The sequence below is a fragment of the Pezoporus flaviventris genome, unplaced genomic scaffold, assembly GCF_033815535.1.
Source record: "Pezoporus flaviventris isolate CSIRO_AGI_PZ_B2104156 unplaced genomic scaffold, CSIRO_AGI_Pfla_v1 ptg000096l, whole genome shotgun sequence".
In the NCBI taxonomy this organism is placed as follows: domain Eukaryota; kingdom Metazoa; phylum Chordata; class Aves; order Psittaciformes; family Psittacidae; genus Pezoporus; species Pezoporus flaviventris.
In genome coordinates this window covers 2,410,429-2,437,371 of record NW_026892644.1, presented here as the reverse complement: position 1 = coordinate 2,437,371, position 26,943 = coordinate 2,410,429, and the positions used below count along the sequence as shown (strand labels likewise).

The 26,943-nt window shown below is 44.4% G+C and overlaps 1 protein-coding gene across 2 annotated transcripts in view; it reads right to left on the bottom strand.

The window, feature by feature from the left end:
- The window catches only part of LOC133281141 (uncharacterized), a 35,281-nt gene that overhangs the window by 4,337 nt on the left and 4,001 nt on the right, over nucleotides 1–26,943 (bottom strand). For both annotated transcript variants that reach the window (XM_061476361.1, XM_061476362.1), the window contains exons 2-9: nucleotides 7,948–11,512; nucleotides 6,063–6,144; nucleotides 5,633–5,697; nucleotides 5,063–5,325; nucleotides 4,080–4,240; nucleotides 3,020–3,172; nucleotides 1,555–1,684; nucleotides 601–675 (exon numbers count right to left, since the gene is read on the bottom strand). In XM_061476361.1, coding sequence (XP_061332345.1) covers nucleotides 601–675; nucleotides 1,555–1,684; nucleotides 3,020–3,172; nucleotides 4,080–4,240; nucleotides 5,063–5,325; nucleotides 5,633–5,697; nucleotides 6,063–6,144; nucleotides 7,948–11,497 — 4,479 coding nt within the window. In that variant the 5' untranslated portion in view covers nucleotides 11,498–11,512. The remainder of the gene's footprint in view (nucleotides 1–600; nucleotides 676–1,554; nucleotides 1,685–3,019; nucleotides 3,173–4,079; nucleotides 4,241–5,062; nucleotides 5,326–5,632; nucleotides 5,698–6,062; nucleotides 6,145–7,947; nucleotides 11,513–26,943) is intronic.

Below are 26,943 nucleotides of genomic sequence, written 5' to 3'. Positions count from 1 at the left end.
CATACTGAACTCCTTCATACCTTCTTTCTTAAGAAAGGCATTCTTTAGATGAAGTCTCTGTGGTAAGTTTTAACTGGGATACTGGGAGGAATATGAGAGACATCTCTCAGCTGAAAAAGACTGAATTGCTGGTAATTTGGAAGCAGCTCTTACTAGATGCTCCACTGTAAAAACAGGAGGCCAGTTAGATAGACATCAGCCCTGATTTTCCATAACCCAGAGCTTGTTGCCAGTACCTGTGAGGACAGGACACAATGGAACACAGGTGCTTCAGCCTAGAAGCTGCCTACATAGCCATCCTGAGGTGTTACAGGGCAGCTACGTAACAGCATCACAGACATAACACTGGCTTGAACACAGCCAGAGTCCAAGGATTTCAGCATAGGACATCTTGCCCCCCAATCTCAGACTCCACTGTATGCTGAGTATACTGGGACAATCACTTCTTTCACCTGGTTAGGTATACTGTGCTTAATGCATCCCAGGATACCACTGGCCCTTTTGGCTGCCAGGGCATGCTGTGACTCATGTTGAAGGCATCATCAGTCAATACCCCCAGATCCCTTTCTGCTGGGCAGCAAAATGGGTTGACTGCCTTACCTTTTCAAGTGCATCATATGCCTGTGTTGCTTGTACTTCCTCCTCAGATCCAGGCCGAGTTCTCTTCAGGATATTCTGTGTGAGAAAAGATTTTTTTCATAATGCAAACAGGGAAAGCTGGACACGTGTATCTGGGAGGGGTAGGAGAAACATGTCAGCTTCAAAGGAAATTAAAGCAGTGGTAGGTGATGAGATACGGAGATAGGAAGGCCAGAAATTTGAGCTGTAGAATGTCACTGATGAGCTGCATTGAACACAGCACCCCTAAAAATCTAAATCATATTTACCATCATGTACAAGTTACATAGCACAGGAAGCAACCACTAATCCAAGCACTAACAGCCTTACAAACAGAATCGTTCTTTGCCTGATACTCCTTTTCTGCTGTTAAAATAGGGCTCAAATAATCAAAAAAGAATTTCAGAGAAAGAGATCAAAATTAATTCATTAGGCATTTGCAGGTTCCCTGTCTGGAAGGCTCCTATCAGTCAATGTTGCAGGCAAAGAGTAGAGACAGGCTGCCTTTCAGAGAGCAGCCAAGGAACCCTTGCTTTGTTTTTGTAGCAGGAAGAAAAAAAAAAAAAAAAAAATCAATACTATGTAAATCAAATGTTCTGAGTAGATTCCATAAAATATTTACTGGAGTACAACTGAGGTAGTGTTGCAACAAAAGTCATAACCAGTATACAAACTGCATTGTCTCACACAGGCTATCATGTTCAACTTATGGTGCTGGTCTAATGCACAACAGGCATAAATATGATGATAAATGGGTTTGGTTTTGCAAAGGCATATTCACAATATACACAATAGAGTGGCTTTAGAGCATCTTGCCAAACTTGTCACAGATGCAACATAAAGGGCTGTATGCAGTCCTTACACCCCATGCTTGGACTTTCAAACTTGAAGAAGGGTCATCTTGAGAACTAGGAAGCAAAGAACCACCACAGTTACCTGTAGGAGGAGTTTGAGTCGAGTGATGCGCTGGAAAGGGAGGATGAGGAAGGATTTCAGTGAGAGGCGCTGGCATACTGGATCACTTTCCAGTCTCTCCAGGACTTGCTGGAACCCTGCGTTTCCATTTCTGTGGGAGTGGTAAAGAAAGAAGACATCCAGGCATCACAGCAAATAAGTAAAGTCTTCCTACTATATTTCAGTGAGTGTTGGAGTACTCCAAACAAGTCAGATTTTGTCCCTGGGGCAAGAGACAGATGTTAAGAAGCTGCACCACTGCTAGTGAAGAGCAAGTATGGGTTTCTAACAGCTACAGGACAGCAGTACAACTTTCCTCTTTCCTCTTTCTGCCATAGCCCTCTGGAACAAGACTCAGAAGTAACAGCTGTATTTCTTTTCCCCTGCATCAGTATGGCACCTTTCAGAGAGACAGCGGTGGTTTGCATTCTTTCCTTACACTGAATGCTCCAGCTCCAGGGGCTGTGTTCGGGCCTGGAACCAGCTGCTTTCCCTCCCTTGCTACTCCTGAGAGGAGCTGCCTTTCCCCCAATGCCTCTCTTACCCCTTTAGACACAGCCATTGCCATCCAGTTTTTCATGTTGGGCAGGAGCACATTTTTATCTGCTAATGATATGAGAGTAGCACCAGCCATCAGAATAGCCAACTACATATCCTTGAAAAGATGGGGAAGAAGTTTGTAGGCCCAATAGAAGTTGTCCTAGACAATATCCTGGAGATCCCTTCTGTGTGGAACTAAGCCTTCCGTGATGGGAACAAATTGTGAGGCTACATCTTTCCCTGTCAGCAGCACCCAGAGATGGTGCCTGAATAGCCTGTTTGGAACAGTGTCTCCTCCTAGAATTAGCATAGTTTCATTGGGATTGGGTTGTTATGAAGGGAAGCACTGCAAGGAAACCTTTCTCAGGGTTGGGCCTGTGCCTGATGAATGCTTGGTTGTGCCACTGGGTACAGAAGAGGAGGGCAAGAGATCTTCCACTTCATGATCCAGAGCAAGAGAGACTGATGGTGTTCTCTGCCCCCATTTTAAAGACTCCTGGATAGCCACTTTAAACTTTTTCGGCAGCAGCCATATTTTTCTTAGTGATAGTTATGTCTGGAAGTTTCACTTTATCACTTTCTGGTTCTTACTAACCTGAAAACCACAGTCTGAAAACCATTATCCAAGACAGCCTTCTGTAGAAGGCAGACAAAGAATGAGCTGCAATAGAATCAGGTATTAATCTTTCCCTTTCCAATGCTATGGGAGAGCAGCCTGCAGCAGCTCTGTCCTACTGTCCCAAATGCTACTGAATTGAAGAAGGTTTCTGCCTATTCTGGGGGTGTAGTAAAAGCAATGGCCAACAGCCTGTGATCACTTGCATTCCCCATCATCTGAAAGAGTGGATATTTGAGGTGCAGCAAGGAAGTAAGAGGGGAAAAAGGTGCAACGAATGAGTAAACTCACAGTAACCGCTGGAAGGTCTGCTCCTGGTATGTCTGGTTTGTTACATATGGTAGATACACCCTGCGGAACTCAGGGGCATGCTTCAGAGCCACATCGCACACATGGAAGGTGAACATGTCCTCTTCAAATTTCTCCTCCAAGTCAAAGAGGAAACTGCAGCACATGGTTGCGGTAACATAAAAGGAGAGGGAAATACCAGTGTCATTCAGTAAAGCAGGAATGGCTTCAGTCCTCCAAAATCCTGATAGCCCACATATAAGCACAAGACAGCTCTTTACTTCTAGAGAGAACACAATGCCTGTACCATGACAATTTAAGGCTAGATAGCAGGGAAGCAGCAGAGCAAAAGACCTCTGCTCTTAAGAGATCACACTTTTAAAGAAGTTGTCAGGAAACAACTGAAAATTAAGATATCACCAGAACAATCCCACTAGTAGAAATGGAAAAGATAACAGCAAACCTTACTACTTTAGCAATATGTGTAGCCAAGCCTTGCAGGAGAAAAGCAGAACAGAATCCTACAACATACAGGATTCCTTGCATGTGGTGTCATGTCTACATTTTTATGACTTACGCTCAATTGATTCACATTAGATTCTGTCAAGTGATGGCTGTAACTCAGTCTTTTTTTTTTCCTCCGCTCTTTTTTCTTCTTTGGTCAGGGCTTGTGCAGCTGCTTCTTTTGTTATGTATTTGTCAGGAGCTGCACTTGGTTTGGACTGAGGTCTAGTTAGTTAAGTTTAGTTGTAGTTGAAGCCAATAGCACATGGCTACAGTAGCGTTTTGAACATTTTGATCTCCTGCAATGAGCTCTGTGCACAATTGCACCATAATATCCAGAACTTAACACCAAGATTTACATTGCCCTGTCACCTAAAGAGGTGAACATTCCTTGAAGGGCATCATTGATATGCAGTCACGAAGTGTTACATGTGTGCATCTACCTTGAAGGCCAGTGAACATGCAGAACAGGAGTGAGAGATGCTACTGATGGACATGATGGGCTGTGTCTGTGGTTCATGGAGGGTGTTAGTCCTGGAAGCAGAGGGCCACATCTCACCTTGCACTGACATCACGTACATCCTGAAGGCGGGAGAAGAGCCACTGACGCTCTTGGTTGGTGAGCATTGCCTGGAGCTCTGCTGACCGCTGGAAGTGGTCCACTGCCACGTTTAAACTGCGCAGGTACGAAGCCTCAGACATTATCAACTCAAACTTGGCCTTGAGAGAGAAAAATCAGGGAGCACAGCATCAGCAGACTACATGAGTCTGTGAGGAATCTTACAGACAGGAGACAGGGGCAAAACAAGAAAACCTCCCAGTGCATGATGTAAGTAGTATTTACAGAAGAGAGGCTTTAGGAATGATAAGCATGCCATTATATATAGCCTGTTTGTCTTTCTTTAGAAGACAGACTTGCGGTGTGACTTAAAACAAATACAGCTACCTGCTCTCATTTTACTTTTTATTTCCCCTCCCCCCAACTCCACTTTACTAGGTTCCCACAAATTTTCCACCATCTGCATCACCCACATTTTTTTTCCTTCCTCATGTTTCCCATGCTGGTTTTTTGCCTTTCTCTGGGTCCTTCCATCCACTTCTAAGTTCCTCCAATTTTCCTTACTCAGTTTCAATATGTATCATTTTGCTGAACCCGTCATCTTCCTGTTTTCTCTCAGCCCTGCAGCTCACACAGGTCAATTCAGTAAACTCACACTCTACCACAAAAACTACAATTCACTGTGGTTTTATTAGCATCTCTCATAACCTTGTGTGTGGAGAATGATGGAAAAAACATTCCTTGTTTTATCTCATTCCAATTCCCCATGTCTGTTTTCATGAAATTACTGATATAGTCCAGAGTCCTTCAATGCTCCTTTTCTCTACCATTCTGAACTTCAGCACTGGGTAGAAGTGACCTCTGCATTCAACCACCTTCATTCCCACATCAGAATACTTGCTCTGCACTTTAACCACCCCCCTTCTGGGGACTCTTTTCTTCACTACAGACCACCCATCTATCTTGTGAGATGTGTCCATTACCTCTTGCAGCTTTTGCTCATCACGGGACATATTGAGAAGCATTCTGCTGCCCCGTATCATGGGGATGTCCTGCCAGAGGGACGCGTTAGATGAGACTGACAGACGCTGCAAATATGAGTCCTGGGGAGACAGCACTTTCCTCCGTAGCCGTGGGGAACTTGGAAAACTTGACTCTATATCCTCTGAGAAAGAATCCACTCTCTTCTGGCTTTGAATGGCCTTGTTCAGCACCACATCACTGTACTCCTGATACAGCAATCTTGCTGTGAATAGAGGCATATACATTCATAATTTTTATAGAAGATACTTAACCCTCTGCTTCAATCTGGAGAAAATTCTATTACTGTCTCATATTAGGATAACTGAATACATGAGACCACGTGCACCTGCTATAGCGTGCCTGAGTGTACTGCACGACTCTGGTCTCACTCCCTCCACTGACCACCACGCTCTTAACACTCTCTCCTTCCTACCATGTGGCAGGAGCCCATCTCCTTTATGCTCACTCCAAGGGTGAGAGTTGATGGAGGAAAGGGGTCTGCCACAGCACTTCAGGCAGAAGGTACTTACAGGAGTTGATCAGTTTGGAGTGCCGGCGCTTGAAGTTCTCCATTGCATCTGCAGGTTTCTTCTCTCTATGAGAGAATAAAGATTTGGAAGCAAAGAGCGAATGAAGAGCACAGCACCAGAGATGGCTTATCCAAATCTTAGTAACAGACCTGTCATAGCAAGAACCTCTCTTTCCAACGAGCTCAAGCCCCACATACTCTGCCTAACAAAGTTTGGCTTAATGGAAACACTGTCCTAAAGGGACAGAAACACTTCTGTTGCAATGGGTTCCTCACTCAGAGGGCACAGACTGAAACATAGGCTTATGTCATTTTATTATAGTCTTCTATGCCTTATCATCATCTTCAGTCCCTCAGAAACAATGGAGAGCATCAGGTGTCCGTGCTACACAGGGGTGGGGCAAACTCTAAGGTGTCCTTGAGAGACTTACCGCAATATAACTGTCTCTGAACTGACCGGTAGCTCCCTGTGTGACTTGTGAGCTTCTTCCTCTGAAGGAACAGTAGGAATTTCTGCATATAAGGCAAGTAGAAAGAGAACACATAGGTCTGTTTTTAGAGTCAAGCTACAACCCAATAGAGATACCACTCATCTATACGCTACCTAAGTGGTGGTCTTGGGTTGGAGTACTGATATCCTCCTAAACTGTATTTCTGGGTCAGAAACATTCCAGTTTTAATAATCCTTAACATTATTTACACTTTACATCTGTTACTTAGCCACATCTGCATATAAATACAAAGGCTGACACTTTCAGCAATGACAGTAACTCAATCAACTTCCTTTTCCAGTTGTCCAAGTGAAGATGCTGCTCCAGGCCTTATCATCAGGTGCTGCTTCTCCCCTTTCAACACTTCTGGCCACACATCAGAGGATCAATGGACCCAAAGTCATTAGTCATATCTGAGTCTTCGACTTTCTTTTGTGGATATTGAGCCCCAAAAAAGTCTTGGTGACTTCTGGGGCAGAAATACTGGACATCTAAGAAAGTCACTCCTGTGAAGAGTCTCACAAGGGATGCAGCCTAAGAATGAATGCTGCAATCCAGTTCTCAGGTTTATGTACTATGTGAACATTCACAAACAGCTGCTCGAGTGATCTTCTGTTTACGTAAAATGGGGATAGCGTGGATTTTTCTTTTGCTTTGTGAGGGATTTAATTCAATAAGATGTGAAAAAATTATATATAAAATTTGTTGGAAGCAGAAGGAGTTAAAAAACCCAAAGACTGAGCAGCAAGTATGGGTCAGGGGAGAGACAGTACTGCTGCCTTGAACATTTTAAAATTTAGAACTAAAAATTTACAGGTCAAACACATGAACAAATCTTGATTCAAGTGCTGCCAAATCTTTTACACCCCTCCACGCTCCCCTCCTTTTCTTCTGTGCCAAAAATCTAGCATGTTGTACAGCTTGGAAAATAAGCTAAGTAAGAGCTCAGAAGAAGCAAATATATTTAAAGCTTTTGTAAGGTATAATAAAGAACAGACACACATCACAACAGCAATACTGTCTGAATAAGCTACATTACAGAAGATGCATGCTGTTGTTTGTGACATTGGTGATTTGGCTTCTATGCAAGTTGGGACCTTGGATATGACAGATTTGTGTTCTTATCTGTAATCTCAAAACCTACATTCTCAGGAAGATCATCTCTTTCAGAAGGTCAAATCTGAATCTCGAGGTGCCCTTTGCAAAATAAAGGGAGGTAGCACCTAAACAAGGAACTAAAACGTGGTAACAGACACGGGGTACTGAGGGTGTGTGCATGCGTTTTGCCTACTGCTTGGAAACAGGCTGCTGCAAGTGCAGCAAAACGCAACGGCCACGTGATGGCAGCAAAGATGATGAGCAGAGGCTCTAAAGCGAGCCCCACCAAGAAACTCATTCCTGCAGATAGGCCAAAATAACCCGTGTTACTGGGTAAGGGTGACAGATCACAACACACGGAGATGGGACAAGAGGAGAAACTGGATGCGCCATTGAGGGGTCAGGGATTGGTGAAACGTGATAAGCTCTCTGTTGCATATGTCAGAGCTAAACGAAGGGACGGAGCCCCAGAGTTCAGGCCTATTTGAGAACAAGCAGGATACACTGGTTCCAGGATAGCAGAGAGGAGCTAGGGGAGAACTGGGATGGGAGAGCTTGAGACAGTACAGCATGGGGGCTACAGGAGTATTACCAGCAAGGCACAAGAGCAATGCTGAGCTCTCAAGCTGTCATGCCTATCATATTGCCTATTTAATTTAAACCTAAAATTCTGGTATCTGCAGTAAGGCTGGGGAGTATGGGGAGGGAAATGGAGGAGAGGACTCACCCTGCAAGATGTCTGGGGGTACTGACATCCTCTTCAGGCCCTGACGGTGCCAGTCCTTGCTTTTTACTCGGCGTTTAATTGGGTGTTCTTGATGGGCTGCTGGCTCCTGTGCAACGACCCCGGTTGTTTTTTTGTCAGGCCAACTTGATGATTTTTCCAAGGGTGAATGTCTGCGCACTTCCTCCTTTGGCTGAGCAACCAAGTGGCGTTCTCCCCCTTCTCCTTCTAGCCTTTGCTTGACCCTCCTCTCACCTTCCATTTTCTCTGTGATTGCTAATGGAGCTTTGATGTTCTTTGTGTCCATACCAAAGATGCCTGCCTGTTGTTCCCATTGCAGATCCCCAGAGACGTCCTCCTCTTGGCAGGTCCTTCTGGTGGTTGGTGGTGATGGAGGGCTGAGCTGGAGGAAGTGGATTGGATTGGTGAATGCCAGCATTGGAAGTGGCTGTGCAGAGTTTCTGTTCTTGGAGCCTGTGGATGTTATCAGGCCTTCCAGCGAGGGCCACGAATGGTCGTCAGGTGGGGATTTTCCACACTGCATATCCATGTGCTGGTACACTGTTTCAGAGCATCCAGCCAATGCTTCATTTCCAACAGCAGAAAAGCTTTTGGCTAACAAACTGACCCCTGAGTCATCAGAAGTCTCTGTATCATGGGTACCTGAATCACCAAGCTCCCACTCTCTAGTTAATGGAACAAGGTCATCTTCTGCTACATGGTCTCCATCAGAAGCAGAGGCCACAGTGTTAGAATCAGACACAGAGGTGGCAGTCCGTACAGAATGGCTTATAGCAGGGTGAATGGACAGTAACTTATTATCCTCCATACCGCAGCTGAGATGTGACATGGAGTAGATTACAGGAGCCAGTGGCTGGTAACTTTCAAGGGCTGGAGGTTGAGTAAGGTGGTTTGCATAAAATGCAGGGGCCTGAGCTTGACGGGGTCTTTGGACAATGGAAGGAGGATGAACAAGCTGTTTGGCATCAGTCTCAGACACCAGAGGTAGGCTTGAGTGGGACACATGGGACAGAGATTGTTTTGGCTGGTTCATGGCATGGACCATATCTTCTTCAGAAGGCCAAGTGAGGTTGCTCAGGACTCTGGAGATTCTGGATCCAGGCTCTTCTTGGTTTACACTGCAGTCAGACTGATCAAGTAAAGGCATTTGTTGTGCTTCATGATCCACATTTGCTTCCATTTCTTTTCCTTGGATAATGGCACTTTTTTCTGGGGGGGTTTGCTGAACTGTCCCTGGGTGGTTCAGGGGAGTGGAAGTCCTGCCTAGTGTTTGTAGTGGTTCCAAAGGCCCTGCAATGATATCCAGAGTCCTCCTATCCTCAGGAGGGATTCCCTCTAGAGGAAGGCAGCTCGTGCACATTACAGAGAGAGAAGATGGGCCACTAAGGTCTTCGTGAAAGCTTTCCTCAGAAGTAAGGAGTTGATGTGAAGCATCAGCCTCTCCTGGATCAGTACTCCCAATAGCAGTTTCTTCCCCTGATGTTGGGTCCCACACTTGTACAGAAGCAGCATCTGGCTTCTCTAATGAGTCTAGCAGTTTGTTCAGGTTAGAGACAGGATGGTCCTCAGGAGCCACAGAGGCTGTTCCACTACCACCCTCTTGCTGTGTGCCAGATGTTGAAACCACAGAGGTGAGCTCTGAGGGTAAAGCTGGAATGAAGTCCTGAAGCTCAGCTTTTCCCAAATTTTCTGTAATAGGATGAAGATCCATGGTATCAGGTAGCTCTAAATTCTTGGTACCAGAGGAAGGGTGTGCTGTAACAGAAGTCTCTGGATCCTCTGTGCTAGAAGATGCTGCCACTCGTCCATGGGGTGGTGCATCTCTTTTCTCAAACCTATGGACACCCTTTCCATGTCCATCACTGTACTCATCCTCCCTACCCAGTCTTGTCCTGTCATCCCAGTCAGCTTCTCCAACATCCTGACCACCAATGGAAAACCGGCCAGAGTCTTCCAGGTCTTCCGCCTGGTCAGAGATGTAGCATGTGTGTGGAGGCACCACTGGAGTCTCACCCCCTGGGTTCAGGTTATTTGAGGACAGAGGGCTAACCGCAGGTGGCCGAGACCCACAACCTGCTTCTGCAACACGAGCTTTCAGCAGTACATCACCAGAATGCTGATCCCCAGAGACACGTTCCCCAGGAGGAAATGCTGATCCTGTTTGCTCAGCCAAGAAAACATTCTCCAAACCACACAGGTCCATATTATGCCTGTGAACAGAAGATATCTCTGACCCAAAAGCTGATGATAAAGCCTCCAGCTTGAGCTTTTCCCTCTGCTGTTGCTCCTGCTTAATTTGTTCCTTGTTTTTCTGATCTTTGGACTCTGAAGATTTTCCTCCTTCTGGCAAATTCTGCCCTTTGCACTCCTCTTCCTGCTGAAGTTCTGACACTGCCTCCTCCTGTGCTGGTTCCTTATGCTGTGAAGTATTCACTTCCTCATGTTTTTTAGCAATGTCCTTTACTTGGAAGGCACTCTCTGCTGGAGAGGCTGGTCTGCCCTCTGTTTTTCTGTGATCATTTTCAAGATGAAGGCATTTAGAAGTGGATGAGTTTTCTTCAGGAACCATTACTGTTCCCTGGTTTGTGATGATAGTGCTATTTCTTGTTTCACCAGCTGAGAAGTTTCCTTCTGCTTGTAGTGAACTTTCTTGGTTGTCATCTCTTAAGGTGGAAGACAACTGATGGGAAGAGGAAGACTCTATGTTCTCTTCTAAACTCTTGAGTGCTCTTACACTTTCCTGAGCATCTTCAGAAGTGTAAGGTTTAGCCATGCCCTCTACTGCTTCCTCTGAGGTAGGCTGCTCATCAGTTGCTGGTGCCACTTTTTCGCTGCTTTGCTTTTGCTCTGCACCAGCATCAATCTCCTGCAAAGAATCCGTGGAGATCTTATCCAGTAATGGTTCAGCCTTATAATGCCCCTCTGAAACAGTTTTACACACCAACAAGCACTTAGATGTCTCTCTCTGAGAGGAAGTGGCATCAGCCAAAGGAGATTTCAGATGATGGGCCTGAGAGTCTGAGCCATGAAAAGCCAGTTCTGCCTGGCATTGAGAAAACTCAGCGCTGAGGTCCACAGCCTGCAGGATGGCATTGCCAGGGGCCAGCCCATCCTGGACTGTCCTGAGAAAGGAAGAGTCCTGGTTGCTTTCCAGGTCAACCAGCGTTACTTGCTGAAGTTTCAGAGAACAATGCAGTTCACCCTCCTCTAAAAGCATTTCTTCCTCCAATTCTGAGACTCCCTTTTGAGGCTCTGCATCACCTTGCTCTTGTTCCAGTCCTGCTGGCATTGTTTGCACAGGGTTAGAGGGTCTGCGCAGCATCTCTGCTGCTTTCCCTGGAGCAGCAAGGCAGTCTTTGGGAGTGCTGAGCTCTGCTCCTTTTGCAGAGTCAGACATGCTGGTGTTCATTTTGGCTGAGGCACAAGGGGCATGATGCTCTCTTTCGACTGCTGTAGAATCCCAAGCTTCCCCAGTGGCGCTGCTGGCTTCTGGGGGAGTGGTACCTCCCTCACTGGTTTCTTCAGACTCCATCAGTGGCACATCCTCCTGAAGAAAAATGCATTTTTCTGTTACTACTACAGAATGATATAGTGCACCACATTGGCTTAAAGAGACTTTTAAAAACAGGTACTGATGCAGCTGAGAAAAAAACAGCTAACCAAAAACATACTTAGTGGGTCATAAGAGTTGGGAAACAAATACCAAGACCAAGAGTAGGTAAACACCCAATGTAAGCTTGCAGAGTAACAACAAAATAAAACTACTACCGTCTTTTTAGTTTTACATGCCAATCCAGAAAGTGATTTTGGTCAAAGAGCAGAGATGGTGACCTCTCTGAAGTAGCTGCAGTGCAACTTTAATTATTAAATTATTATTAATTATTCAAGCGTTGGCAATGACTAGCTATCTCAAACTCAAAAGGGGATACTAGAAGGCATTCAGAGAATGAGAAAATCAAAGTCTCCATTAATTTTGGTGGGGCATGGTGGATGAATACTCATGAACTCTTCTAGTGGCTAGCTAAGTCTTAAAAGATCTCCGATTTCTACAGGGAAAAGCTTATAACTGGAGCTGATGGCTCTCTCTACAGACCTCTGTGTATGTGCAACACAAGGCTTTACTGAAACTGATCACAAGAATTGATTAACAAGATATAGGAATGTAAGAATTTGATTAACAGGTAACTGGGACATATCACAAAACATGAGATATTTGAAGGCTGTTAAAGACATGGTACCTCTGGTGTGTGTGAACATACCCATGGACTACAAAGAAAAACTACATCATCATTTCAGTCCACTCTTTTAAGGAAGGGAAAAAAAAAAAAAAAAAAAAAAAGAAAAAAGTCATCTTAGGATTGTTGGACAGTTTCCCAAAGGATATAGTGGAATTTCCCATCCATTATTGCATTTGAAGTCAGACATGACAAAGCACTGGGGAATGTACATTTGGGAAACGTCTGTGAAAGGATGGTGGAATCTGATTCACCGCTTTAATCTTTCTGCCTTCTACCATGACCAACAAACCGTACCTTAAAAGACATGAGAAAGAGACAAACCTTAGTTACTTCCCCTCCCTTTTCTTTTGCCTTTGGAACACCTTCTCTAATATCCCAGCCTGTCTTCTCTATTCCTTGTCCCCTGCTTATCAGAAGTGGCTTATAAATTGCTGCTTCAGGCTGCTTCACATACAGTGGCAGTCATACCAGAGCTTGTAATTTAGTCCAGAAGAATCTGCTGCAATGTGCAGCCACAGTCAGACTTCCCCTTGGATAAAGCTTCAGCATTCTCCTCCTTCATCCTCTCTTACAGACGTCAAAGACTCCAGACACATAGTCCTGCATCTTATGGTCAGAGAAACCATTCCACATTTCTTCAGGTAAAAGCCTGCTAGCTGTTTAGCAGCAAAGGAAAAAAAAAAAAAAAAGCCTCAAGGCCTGGCTCAGGACCCTTCACAAAGCTCGTGCAAGAAAATATTCTTTTTCTTGCTCAAAACAGACAACCTGATCTTTCTTCCTCTGGCATTCCTAATTTCCCTATGACTTTAAAGATGGCTTTTTCCCCCGGTTTTTGCTGTTACGGAGCATGCATGACAATTTCAACTTGGGAGACTCATAAACATTGAAAGAAAAGTGGATAGAAACATAAATCTTTGAGATCAATACTGATTTCCTTGTGCTGAAGTGGCTCTATAGTCATAGCTTTTTGTGATCCCACACAGAAAGTAGTGAGCAGTTGTAAATAGTTGTAACTTCAACAAACAGTACGTTTCAAAGAGATATGTCCATTCAGAAAGCTCCCACAGGGCTTCTGCCACATCTTACACTGTCAGCTAACAGTAAACTACTTTGGTGCTGCCAAACTGTGTTCTGAAACTGTTGCACATGGGAAGGCACAGGACTGTCAGGAAGAAGCTCCAGCACAGAAACAGGAGAGCTTGACAAAGCACAGAAAGCAGCAGGGTCATAAACTTGTAGACACCTTGTCCAAGACAGGACCAACTTTACTTACATTGAGCCCTCCTTTACCAAACGTTCCATGATCATATCAGATCACTCTTGTGCTACACTGCTCTTTGTTCTTCTGGTTACCTGAGCCTCCCATACTACCCAACTAGAAAAATACTACTTCTCACACCTAATACAGACAGCTTTCAAAAATGGGCTCCCCAAGAGCAGAAAGACTGTTTAGGGACGCTGGTGATCTTGGACATGAGCTGATGGCTCAGAAAGGTTTACTAGTACTAAAGACAGGATGGCCTATAAAAGCTTGAACAGCAAGATCCTCAAACTCAAGCCCACACTGTGAGAGGAAGAACAACTCTTGCTCACTGTGCTGTTACGGATGTATACAACACTAAATTTCCTCTAATTAAGCTCAAAGACCCAGTTTCCACTTCCCTGGCTCTGTTGCAAGGGATTTGGACAGGTGAAAGGAGAAGCTTAAAGCTGCATTTGGATTGATTCCATGATGATACTAGGAGACAGAGGGAGTTGCACAGCAGATCAACATTGGAAGCTGCCAAGTGAGATTTGTCTCATCATATTATTGCCAGGTGTTTTGCACACCTCAGGGAGAGCAAGAGAGAAGCTTTGGGAAGTTTGCAGGGACAGGCAAACTTTCTGCAGAGACACTGGGGGAGGACTTACACATCTACTCAGGGAAGCAGTTCAGCTCCTGCTTGCAGGCTGGTGCACTGTCGTGAAAGATGCAGATGTCTCTGCAATAAGGATTTCGTGGAGATGGGAGAGGAAATAGTAAAACAAGACTGACTGTGTATGACTTCACATATAGAGGAGCTACGTACAGGAGCCCAGTAGCTACTAGAAGAGACTGTCTGTGGAGCACTGCCATGATAAGCTCCCACTGCAGGTCAACTTGGTGCTCCACTACAGAGGGGCCCAGAAGACCCCAGGAGCTGGGTTAGACAAAGTAAGCTTTCAACAACATTTGCAGTATGGCCAGTAACATGACAGACGGCCTACAGGAACCCATCTGGCAACTGCCAGCCTCTAGCAAGCTACACAAACTCTCCCAGAAACTTCACCATGACCACGGTTGGGGTTTATCGATCTTTCACATCTCTCTGGATCAGATGCTGAGCTTGCTATCACTCCCTTGTATGCTGACACTATTTGTCAAATGAGATGATCTGTTGTCCCCTTGTTAACGTGAAGTTAGCCACGCTCTTCTCCCAAGAGGGCCTGGAAATCCAGGACTTCAGTTCACATGCACCTAATCTGTAGGTGATTCTGGGCGCACAAACACACTGCAAGCTGGAGACGTGAGATAGTACAGCTGGCCACATATCGAAATGAAAACAAAGGGGCAATGCTTGGTCGTACTGCAGCAGGAGCACAAGAACTGAGAAGGGCAGGATGCAGAATGTGGCCAGGTGAGCAAAACAGGGCAGCAAAGCACTACTGGACAAATTCCTGCAATGATGCACACATCCATCCATGGCTTTCCCAGATTACAAAAAGCAATGTCATACTTCCTTCCAGTGTGGGTTAATTCACCTGAATGGATATGACAAACACTTCAGGGTTTTAAATAGAAAGTACCTCAGCTTCCCTCCCCCACCTCCTCCAACAAGCAAGAAAGGAGAAATAACAAGTGCTATCAAGCACAGACAAGCCCTTCAGCTAGCCAGGAAACAAGGCAGCACAGAATTAAGTGGAGCCTCAAGATCTTCCTCCTCCAAAACAGGGGACAGACCTAGCTTTTGGTGTGACATCTTCACCCTCCCCATGCAGTACTGGGTAGCCTGGGCTGTGCTCCCCATCCCCTCCCCCTGCCCCAGGCGCTGGGGAGGCCCACACACACAGGCTGCTGTGAGCACATTCCCGGCAGAGAAAACCCTGCCCTACATGTCACGGGAGCTGCAACAGCAGAGATGCTCCATAGCCCACTGGGCTGCCCATCAGTGCACCAAGCACTCCATTTCACCAACACAGCAGCAGGGGCTTCTGGCTGCGAGAGGAGAAATCCATTCAAAACCTTTGGGCAGCATGGACAAGGGCACTGATTTTCTTATGAAAACAAATGCTTTCCCAAACAACCCATCACTTGGTCCTGGAGAAGAGAAGGCTGCATGGAGACCTCATAGCAGTCTTCCAATACCTGAAGGGGGCCTACAAGGATGCTGGAGAGGGACTTTTCATCAGGGACTGTAGCAACAGGAGAAGGAGTAATGGGTTTGAACTTAAACAGGGGAAGTTCAGGTTAGATATAAGGAGGAAGCTCTTTACTGTGAGGGTGGTGAGGCACTGGAATGGGTTGCCCAAGGAAGCTGTGAATGCTCCATCCCTGGTGGTGTTCAAGGCCCCACTGGACAAAGCCTTGGGTGACATGGCTTAGTGTGAGGTGCCCCTGCCCATGGCAGGGGGTTGGAACTAGATGACTGTAAGGTCCTTTCTAATCCTGACCATTCCATGATTCTATATCCTTTCTGGTGTGGCCACATATTAGTACAGAAATGCTAAAGCCAGGTTTAAGTGCTGCAGCTCTGGCAGGAAAGTGCTCCACGTAGGCTGTAACAGCCACCCAGAGAGCAACAAGGCTTCCCCAAGCCCCTTCCTGATATTTCAGCTCGGCTTAAGCATCTCAGTCACACGGTTCAGATACACTTTAAAAGGAGCTGGGTCTGTGGGGCTAGCTCAGAACCTGCCTTTCTAAATACAAAATCCAGAGGTCTCTGGGAATTGCCACCAGTTACCATCTCTCTTGGGAGGACACAATTGCTCTCCGATTTGTGAGAGACTCAGGAAAGGGGTTGGTGCAACTGCTCTAACATAAAGCCTGCCCTACCACAAGTCTAAACTTTACTTTGATAGAGCTACTCATGCCATGCCTAGGCCTGCTTTCATATGGATGCTCCCTCCACATGAGAAATGCCCACTGCATGTATTCCTCTGCAAACAAATGGTTACCAATCCTCACGCACCACCCCGAGCTGCTCTATCACTGTACAGCTTATTAAGAGAGGTGAAGGAGTGGAATCAAAACTCTCGAGCTCAGGAAGAGATTACACAGGGTGCTACAGATAAGAATGAAGGAGGGAAATAATGTTATGTGGCCACAGCTCTGAGGGTATGGAGAGCAGATGGAGCTTGCTGAAGGAAAGAGCATAAAGAATAAGAAAAAGCAATCTAAAAAGGTATGTGTTAAATTAACGTAGGATGTACTGCTGTGCTAAACTGTCTACATGCTGTTAGCATTCTGGGAACTAGGAGCTGCTGCAAGTGTTTCAGGAAGGAGGAAAAAAAAAAACAAATCTGTCAAGAGTACCTGATCTCCTGGAAAATGCATCTGAGCTGCTACTGAAGCTTGGGAAAAGTGAACGAGACCTGCTGGTCACACCAGTGCAGACTGTTTGCCTGACTGCTTAAACACTCCCAGCAGCATCTCACTAGCTTTCACTCACAGTAGGCACACTCAAGCTATACTGAGCCTATTAATTATCTAATGATTCACTAACTGAGGAAAAAGAAAATAAGGATACCTTTCCTGCATTTGTTTCCATTTAAGTAGATTATAATACTTAATGCTAACAAAAAAAAAAAAAAAAGGTGCCAAAGAAACATCAATTTGGGTTGAACAAAATTCCACCTTGGAAATTGCTACTGAACATCTGCCAAACAGTAAGTGAAGACTATGGTCTGGATGGCACATTGCACTTCCAAGAGATGCAGTAAAAATGACTCAGTCTCAAGATAAAATGGGGTCATCCATGTATCAGAAAACCCAGGTCACTTTAAGTAGACCTTAAGTATTACACTCCAAGCAGAGCTTAAGTTTTATACTTATAAAGCAATGATAAGCCTTGATATTCTGCAGTCTTCTAGCACAGGACCAAACAAGAGTGGTGTATGGTTCTCACTGTTGTAGCTCAGTAGAAAGACTACTGACACTACTGGGCAGACTGGCTAAGAATTCCCACAGTGAAAATAACACAGAGTCACTGCATTAGGTGTGTGTAGGTCTTTGTACAAACCCTGGGGATAGAGAGATGACCAACAGAAAACATCTGTGGCACAAAACAGGGTAAGTACTTCCAAGATGTGTGTTATGGTTGTGCTGGCTGCTAGCAACCAGCTATACACATTCCTAGAGTGCAGGTTTGCTATGAACTAGAGTTCCCAGTTTCTCTTCAGAGTGATTCAGGGCCTAGATTGGAGACATTCTCTAGTTAGCAGGAGAAATTTTGTAGTCTCTTACTATGCTACTGAAGCATGAGCCAGAATCCCACGCTGCTGTTTTTGAGTCTCAGATTAAAGAATGCTAATGTTTGCACCAAGCCATTTTGACAGATGCAAATGCCATTAAAACATCAAAGGGCTTGGAAACACACTTGAAAGCTTGGCCTTGCCCAGACTGCACAGTGGAACCATTGCTGAGCACAGTTGTTGTCACGTTACCTGTAGCAGTCCTGAGCACAGTTAAGCTACAGACAGATAAGGATGAGCAATATTCAGCAAATTGAACTGGGACAAGCTGTCCTCCCCTGCAGAAAGGGCCTCCAAAGCTATCCTGTCTGATGTTTCTGGCAAACATGCAATATAACCTCTTTCACAGCCGGATCAAGTTCTACATTGATATCTGTATGATTCCTTGCTGCTATTACCAATACCTTTTACAGGACAGAAGATACAAAGTTGGAACTTTTCAGCAGTATGGGAAGACTGATAAGCTAAACATCAAAATATACCCAGCCATAAATATACTGGCAGAATGCTGCTTTTGTGTCAACATGTAAAGATTATCCTGTGCAACCAAAGCAATTCCTAAAATAACAAAACTGCACTTGTATATCATACTGTGCTAATGACTCCTACCAGCACAACTTCATCAGCCATAACAGCTATACCTACAGCATGTACCATGTATCTGGCTTCAATATTGTTAGTACCATCAACTGGTAATCAATTACTAACAATAAAAAATTGCTGAGATATCAAGATACCATGAGACAGCAACAACAAAAAATCTTGAACACACTTTGTGCTTTTAGAATACATGTTTTCAACCTTAGCTCCCATAGCATTTTTAATTCCCTTATGACTCTGGTAATGAGATTTATTAAATAAGTTAAAAAAAAAATAAGACTTGCATCATAATCACAAACACTGGGTAATATTGTAACAGTGATGAAGCTTTGTACTGAAAACTGCAGCTAAAGAAAAAAGAAAATCCATCCAAAAGAGATGCAGGGATGTGTGTGGGAAAAGGATTTTGGTACAACCCTCCCCTAACCCAGCTCTTCAGGGAACAAACCATTCTTTCTTGGAAATTTAATTGCTGTGCTTAGATTGAAGAAGTTAACAAGCACAATGAGTTGTGTTTGCTATTGGGAGCAAAAAGTATTAGATACAAATAAAATGTTATAAGAAATGTAAATGTGGGAAAGCACCAGCAAGGACCCCTTCCCTCTCCCCGTGGAAAAATAGCTTCACACACCCAAAGCCACAGGAATTGTGTGGGTGCTGAATAGGAAGGTACTAATGCAAACACATGGAAAACTTATTACTTACAGTATAATGCCTGCATGGCCAACTGGCACAGGTTTATTGTGCACATCACAATATTTTCTGTTTTTCATACAGTCCCACTTCCTAGAATCATGTGGTTATGTGAGAATTTTGGCTTACAGTTAAGAAAAATGTATGTCTGGCTTTTAATGGGTGTGGAAAAGGCCTGAAAAACAAAGTATGACTCAAAAATTAGATCTTGTTGTCTGAGTTTATCTTATTTTTTTAAGCATATGTTAAATGTTAAGTCTTAACTTGTGACCAACAAGATCAAGGCCAGTTCCCCTTTCCCCCTCTCCCTGATCACTGTTTTTCAGCAGTAGGGAGTGATGATATTGAACTTGTCTGCAGGGTATTCAGACATGATCCAGTGAACTACAGGAGATACAAGAAACTAAAGACTGGCGAAGAAATATGCTGTGGTACTAGTGGGTTAACAAAGATGAACAATCAGTTTTATCAGGCCCAATTTAAGTATTTGCAGATATTCTGCAAACTTGATCTGCTCACGGCCCAGTCCTAAAAAAAGATGTGGCGCTCCTTCAATTCCTTCCACCACTGCTGACTGTACAAAACATTCAACCCACCTGGAACCAGGTCCTAATAAATTCTGATCAAGACTTGACATGGTGCCCTGAAATCCAGAACAGATTAAGGCAATGCGCATCCAGGTTGCTGCCATCTTATCCCATGTGACCACACATGAGCCAGCTCAGGAAGTAATCAAGACAAAGAAAGAACCCAGCAGCAGTGATGTGAACACCCAGAAAGGCGTGACACAGGAGGAAAAAAACAAGGAATAAATAAAGGTAAGTAGGAGTGCTCCCTGAAGTAGCTGTACGTGCACAGGTACGAGCCATAGCAGCAAGGGCAAGGAGTGGATGGGAACAAGAGGCGAGCGGGGAAGCAGAAACCTGAACTTGGACCTAAGCTCTGGTGAAACCACACCCAGGCTCTACACGCAAGCCCCTGACGCTCCAGCGTAGGTGTCTTGCTGCATGTGACTCCAAGTGCTGGTACAGGTATACCCTCAGCAGCCCACACGGGATTCACCTTCATGGTACCAGCCCTCTTGCTGCCCTTCCAGGTTAGAAGCAGGTACTACGGGAAGCAAGATATTCTAATCGGACTGACAAACAAGGAAGCCATTATTTTACAGTTTAATGATTCCTTTTCTCATTATTGCCACTCACTCCGCCATTCCCGTGAACCCAAACTCAGCCTTCTCTTCTCAGCAAAGGAATGGGTTTCTAAGAGGACAGTGCATAGCAGCCAGGTGAACTCAAAGGAGCCAGCCCCTGTGAGCAACTCTGAAAACAAGTAACAACATGAAGAAGCTGCTAGGGAAAGCCCTGGAAACCTCCTCAAACCATCTGTGAAGTCTAGCACGGAAATACTGCAAATGGAAGGGGAGGGGAAGGCATTTTTGTGACCCTGTCTTTCAGAATGAGCAGTGAAAAGTTGTGTAAATCAGTGTTTTAAATGGTGTAACTGATATACATCAATCTTATGAAATGCTTTTTATAACTAGCTTCACCAATTACCACTACCTTACTTCACAGTTTATAGTAGTAATTACAGCTCACAGATGTTGTAGTTAAGACTTAGCTTTGGTTCCTAATACTGTAATTAACACAGCATATTATAAAAATCATTAATAAAGGGGAAAAAAAGAAAAAAATAGAACCCTACAGGTTAAAAAAAAAAGAAAAAAAAAGACTAGCACAGCCAGATCAACAATACCTATATTTCCTATTTCAGCAGTATTTCTTCTTATTTCTAATGGGCAAAAATTATTACCACCTATTTTTACACACAGTACCAGCTCCAAGTCTGCATTAGTTTATAGATTTTATGCCAACTTAGAAATATTACTAGCATTCCATGATGTACTAATTTCAATATCTTTTCCATGTGAGTGCAGATGCAGATGAAAAAATTACAGATATTTTAATCCATTTCATTTTTCTGCATATGAATGAGGGGACAGAATCTGCTTCCCATCATCACCCTTCAAGATGTCCTACAGTAGTACCCCTTGATGGCTCCATGGCTCTTCAGGTATTAGCTGAGCAATTTAAATCCTGAGATTGCCCTTTGGCAGCCATTGAAGACACCAACTCTGACTCCTGACTGGCCTATGGCTTTCTTTTCCTCAACCCTGTGGCACATAAAACTACCTCTCTCTTTACCCTCCCAGGTTCCACCCTATCAGATGGTGATGCAGAGGATCAAAATAAGGTATGTGTACCTTAAATTCACCCCAAGCTCATGATTTCAGTGTGCTAGTGAGAACTTAGAACATGAGGCAACTTAACTCCTAACAGTCACCATGACTAATAATGTAATACAGACCCAAGACAATTTCCTTTACCTCTTTATGACACGATCACAAAATAATGCCAGCTCTGGCCAAGGAATGTGAAGTCCTCGGTACACTCGCATCCACCACCCTATGCAAGTGTGCATGCTATATTCTAATTGAAGTTGTGCATACTTTAGCGTGAATGAGAAATTTCCCCTGGGAAGCTGTAGGAACCCATTTAATGAAATCTAGGATTCGGCTCACTGTCTTTCCCATTACCTGCAGCACACTTTGATCAGTGGGGCATAAAGAAACACATAAACATGAGATACAGCAGAGTTTCCCCAGTTCAGCCTCACAGGCAGCTCACAGTCATAACTTCTGACACTGCCCATCAAACTCACCTAAACAAGTTTATCAGACCTGGCACACAGCAAAATGCTCTGCTGTAAAAATAAATATCATTACAGACAACAAAGAGTACAATCACCGTAATTTGGGAAAACTAAGAGCAATAGTGGTGCTTGAAGTGGGAACAGCTGGGAGGGTACCAAGAAAGAGGGTGGAGATGTCAGTGGACCATGCCCAAGATGGAGGGAAACAGTGAGAGCTCTCCTTCTTAGAGTCTGCTTCCCAAATGCCCCCACCATATGGGAAATGGGTCCTCAGGGTTACCCCTTCCAGATTGCTGCACTTGAGGAACCCAGCTTTTGTCACAAATGCTGACTATTACTGAACCCAGCACCTTGCCTCTTCCATGTATGACAGCCAGCTGGTCAGCATATTAGTGCACAGGCACAGGCACAAACTGAGCAGCTTTTCCAAGTCCCTGGCTCAACAGGTCAGAAGAACTGCAAGTGAAGCAGAGAGCTGATGACAAGTGAGGTCCCACCCTTGCAGCAGGCTGATGCAGTGGTCCTTGCCTAGGAGGGGCAGCAAAGCAGGAGGGTTTAACGCCACAAATGCGGTTACTGCTTTATGAGCAATGGCTCTGCCTTTGCTTGGTGGCAGATCCTGCAGCACTCACAGTTGTATCTGGCTTCGACTCATTGCCACAAGGCTGTTGAAGGGAAGAAGTGACACACGTCTTGATGTGACAAATCTACTCTGTCACCCTTGGCCATGCTTTACACAGGACATATGACACAGATGACACTAGATGGCTCCCAAGAAGCAATCGCATTAAAGAAGGTGTAATTGCAGCCATACCCACAGCATTACTGCTTTTGTCATAGTCATGGGGAAACACCCTGCACTCCAAACTCTTGACTATTCCTGCTCTACTAGCATTTACTCTAACAGAAGGCAACAAAGATACATCCATAGGACTGCTGCTTTAAGTCTTGCCTCCACTAACATCTGTAGCTTACAGACAATTAAACATGGTTGCTATCACCTACAAATTTCAAGCTATTGGGTCCACAAAGAACAGTCATCATCAGTAATTAATATAGCATGGAACAGGAGCATACATGTTATGATAATAGGTGCTCTCCTTCCTTCAATTCCCCACTGTAGTCATTAATTAAAAGAAGGATCTACAGAAGGCTTAGGTTGTAACTAATGTTTTTCAAGGCAACCGAAAACTGCGCCTTCATCCCCAGACCTCATCCAGCAGAACTGTCAGATCCAAATTCTGGCAGTTTCCAGCAGTTTGTGCCTCTCTGAGGGTCATCTGTGCAACTGAGGTAATACTAACTCCTCCTACCTCATAGACATACTCTCAGGATTAGTCAGGGAGTGGCTGCTCAGCACACTGAATATGCAAAGCCCTGTTACAAACTTTGTATCTGATTGCAACCCTAAGCAAAGACTTATTTAAGCAATCCTTTCACCAACAAAAATATACTGACTGCTCAGTCTGTTCTTTCCTTATGTGTTTTTTGCCTCCAGGCTCTCTCAGATACAAAAGATGATCCCAAAATATTTTCCTTTTGTGCTGCAGTTTTTCAGTACAAACAACAGACACATTTTTCACCCAAAATAGTGTCTATAACTAGATGTTTCAGCTCACCTGGACCAGTGTTACTCTGGGATCATACTTATACTATCGGGATCCCACTGCCCAGTCAAAGAAATCCCCCACCCCATAACCTCACATATGTCAGATAATTACAGTTGTCTGTTTCACACTGTGTCCACCTTCACATGAGACTTCTTCTGAAATTCCATCTATTTTATGAGCTTAGGACATACAGCATCAGATAGCTTTTGCTACCTCTAAGCACAAAACTGTGTCTCTTTACCAAACCATTCTTTAAAACCAAGTTGGTGGTTTTGCACATTCTTACCTCAACACTTGTGTATTTGGCTCCCACATCTGTTAGTACTTCATCATTATTTAAATACACTTCCAGTCTTTTTCCACTGTCACAACCAAACTGTGCCCAATGCCATCTTTTAAATTAACTTTTCAAAGCTGGCATTCAGGTAAAACATAATACATTTCAGGGCAGATTTTCTTCCATATTGCCTTGAGATGTCTGATTATGCCAGATTCTTTGCACATGCAATGCAGCACATCTCATCTTTTCTTGTTCTGTTCTTTTTTGAAGTCATTTTGCTACAACTGTCAGAGACAGTCAATCCATTTTTCCCCTTTCACACACAGATGCCTATTTTCATGCTTTTGATATTACTGTTATTACACGCTCTGCAGCTAGATAGGTAAAAATTATGCTGCATACAGAATAAGAAAAAATGGCTCTGTTATGTTTGATAACACCCCCTGGGCAACTCAGCTGCTATGATTTTTCTATACACACAGCTACAATTTTAGGCTGTTTTATATGGCCCTGACTGTCCCTTGTGACTGGTCAGAGCACACACTACTGTGACATAACTGACATGCCTGGCCTTGCTCTTCCAGGATGAGGCACATCTCATTGCTCCAGCATACGTCCAAATTGCTCATCTTCCCTCCTATGCACCTCTCTGAAGCGAAATAGCTCAGTTTTACTCATTGTGCAGAAACAGGAAGATAAGATGGACTGCCCAAGCAATGTCAGAAGACTGCCTTCCCAGATGGCATGAGACTTGCACCCAAATGAGCAGTGTTGACCCTGTGCCTACAGGAACACCTTATAGGTTTCCCTTCAGTCCTCTCACAAGCACTAAGAAAGCATCCCCTCTTCCCAGTGGTACTCAGGGATGAGGAGGGAAGTGACAGTGATGCATTTCCCATAATTCAACATAGCACCAGATATTGTTAAGAAATTACTGGGAGACTTGAGGGGTAAACTCATCTCTTTCTATCACTTGTACGCTTAGGAAAATATGCCATGACCCATAATCTGCTACAGAAACAGGGATAATACCACTTCGCTTGTCTCCCCATCCTCTCTCTGCCCTGTGGTTTATCACAGCATAGAGCCTTCGCAGGGTTGTGTGCTGTACTGCATCCTACACAGTACTACCCCCACTGCCCACCCTGAGCCTCTTCTTGCCTACGAAAGGCAGGAGAAAAACACCTTTCCTGAGGAGAGGTAGAAAAGGGAGAGAGAAGTGCACCATTCTCAAAACACCCATAAGATCCATCAGCTATACTGTACTCAGTCTCAAGCCTGATCAAGCTCCATGCGAACACTGCGAAGCGAGTTACAGAAAGAGAGATACAGAGAGGCAACAAACAATGGGAAAGGTTATGTGAGCTATATTCAATACCAACAACCACAACCAAATCCTCACTCTTCTAAGTACTGTGTGGTGAGACACTGCTCCTGCCCTGCAGAGCTGGCAGTATACTCAGAACATCTCTTCTCCTATAAATCCAGCAACAGAAGGGAAAGAGATACACACTGCACCTACTCAACTTCATTGCTATCAACCTGATGGTCCTCACCTCCAAAAACAAACAGTGATCTCAGAGTACTTCAGAAAGGAGACCAACTCAAATGCTGCAGCTAGATTACAGTTCAAAGGCACAGAGTTACCCCAGATGCCTGTACTATGGAATACCTACAACAAAGTTTCTGCATCTGAACAGAAGCTCAGGGTTAATCCATGCCAAAAGGATTTTGCCTAGAGACTGGATGCACTAAAGACACAGCTACAGCATCAGAGCATCCCCAGGCACTGGTATGGCTATGGCATCCCTTCTTTTCCTACAAGATGAAGTATACTGGCAAAGCTATACTCTTAGTGGTGTACTTTTACAGTTTCCACTAGCATCTCCTCACAGGACAGGAACCTGTAGTAAAGTCATAAGGGCTCAGTTACTATTTATGCTATTCAAATAATATACGTAGGCACTTTTGATCATTACACCTGTAAGCTCTTATGAGCATAAAGAACACATAAAATAAAGCTTACACATGCTTATTTTTCTGTAGCTGCCCAGCAACGCTGTGGGCAAAGCATCTCCTTGCCACCTCTCCTCCCACAAGTGATGCGTGTGTTGGCTTAACACTGATCTGGGCATCTATTTCTATTATCAAATGAATACGCAAGTGCAGCCATTGCAGCCACCTTGTGGCAGCTGTGAAGAGTGCCAACGTCCATGCCGCAGGTCTGCTAGTAACCAAGATTCATGCCTTGTGCCGCATGTCCCCCGATTATCTCAGGGCTTCTGTGACTCAAAAGAATTGTGACCCAACATGACCAGGATACTAATCCCCTCCCCTCTCAAGGGTGTATTTTGGATCCATCAACTCTACTGTTGGCTCCATCGATGAAGCACTGGCCATTCCTCACCTCTCCTTCTACAGTCACACCCTCTGCTCATCTGCATGTGACTCTGCTCTTCCCACGGGTGCCACGTGCAGGGGCCTGCCAAGCTTGTGGATCCCACTGGGCACCACCTCAGCATGAACCTGGTGAGGATTTGGGAAGTTTTGTGTATGATCAGCAGCAGCAACTCCAGTGCTGAATGCACTCTGAGCACCACCAAGGCCACAGGCAACAGACCTCACACACCGAGCACCTGCGTACAGACAGATGTTCACTTTGAGACTACAAAGGTACTTTGACATCTGAATGTCACACACCTCTATGTGACTCACTGCAAATAGGATATGTTCTCAAGAAGCTAATTTATGGCCAGTTCTGCTTTAATGCAGTATTCGCTGAGCAGCAGGTTCACATGTTTCCTCCCACTTCAGTTCACTTCTTGTATACTATCCAGTTACAGTTTCTATAGCCACTCCTCAACCTCTCCTAGCATCAGAATACCCTTTATTTTGTATACATTTACATATGCATCTATTTACATATGTACATTTGTACACATGTAATTGTAATCACCTTCCCCCCTTCTAAATTTTTCCCACTATCAAAACCCAATAGCCCATTCCCTGACCTTGCACTGAGCTTGTACTGAAGTCATGGGAATTTCTTCGACTTCACCTAGCTGTAATCCAATCACCAATCCATGAGTTCAAAATGAGTCTCCACCACAGGTCCCCACAAGTGTTCAGCATGGCACCTGAAGGAATAGTGTTTAAAACAATAGACGGGGAATGGATTTTGTCTCAGCAAATTAATTCCACTAGAAAAGCAAGAAATCTGGAATGCCTTGCTAATGGGAGCAACAAGATTAACAAAGCTTTCCCAAAAGGGTACCCCCTACCTTGCTCAGGCACTGAAAACCACCAAGAACCTCACATCTAAAATAAATACAGTAGTTTGCAACTTTTCTGCAATGGT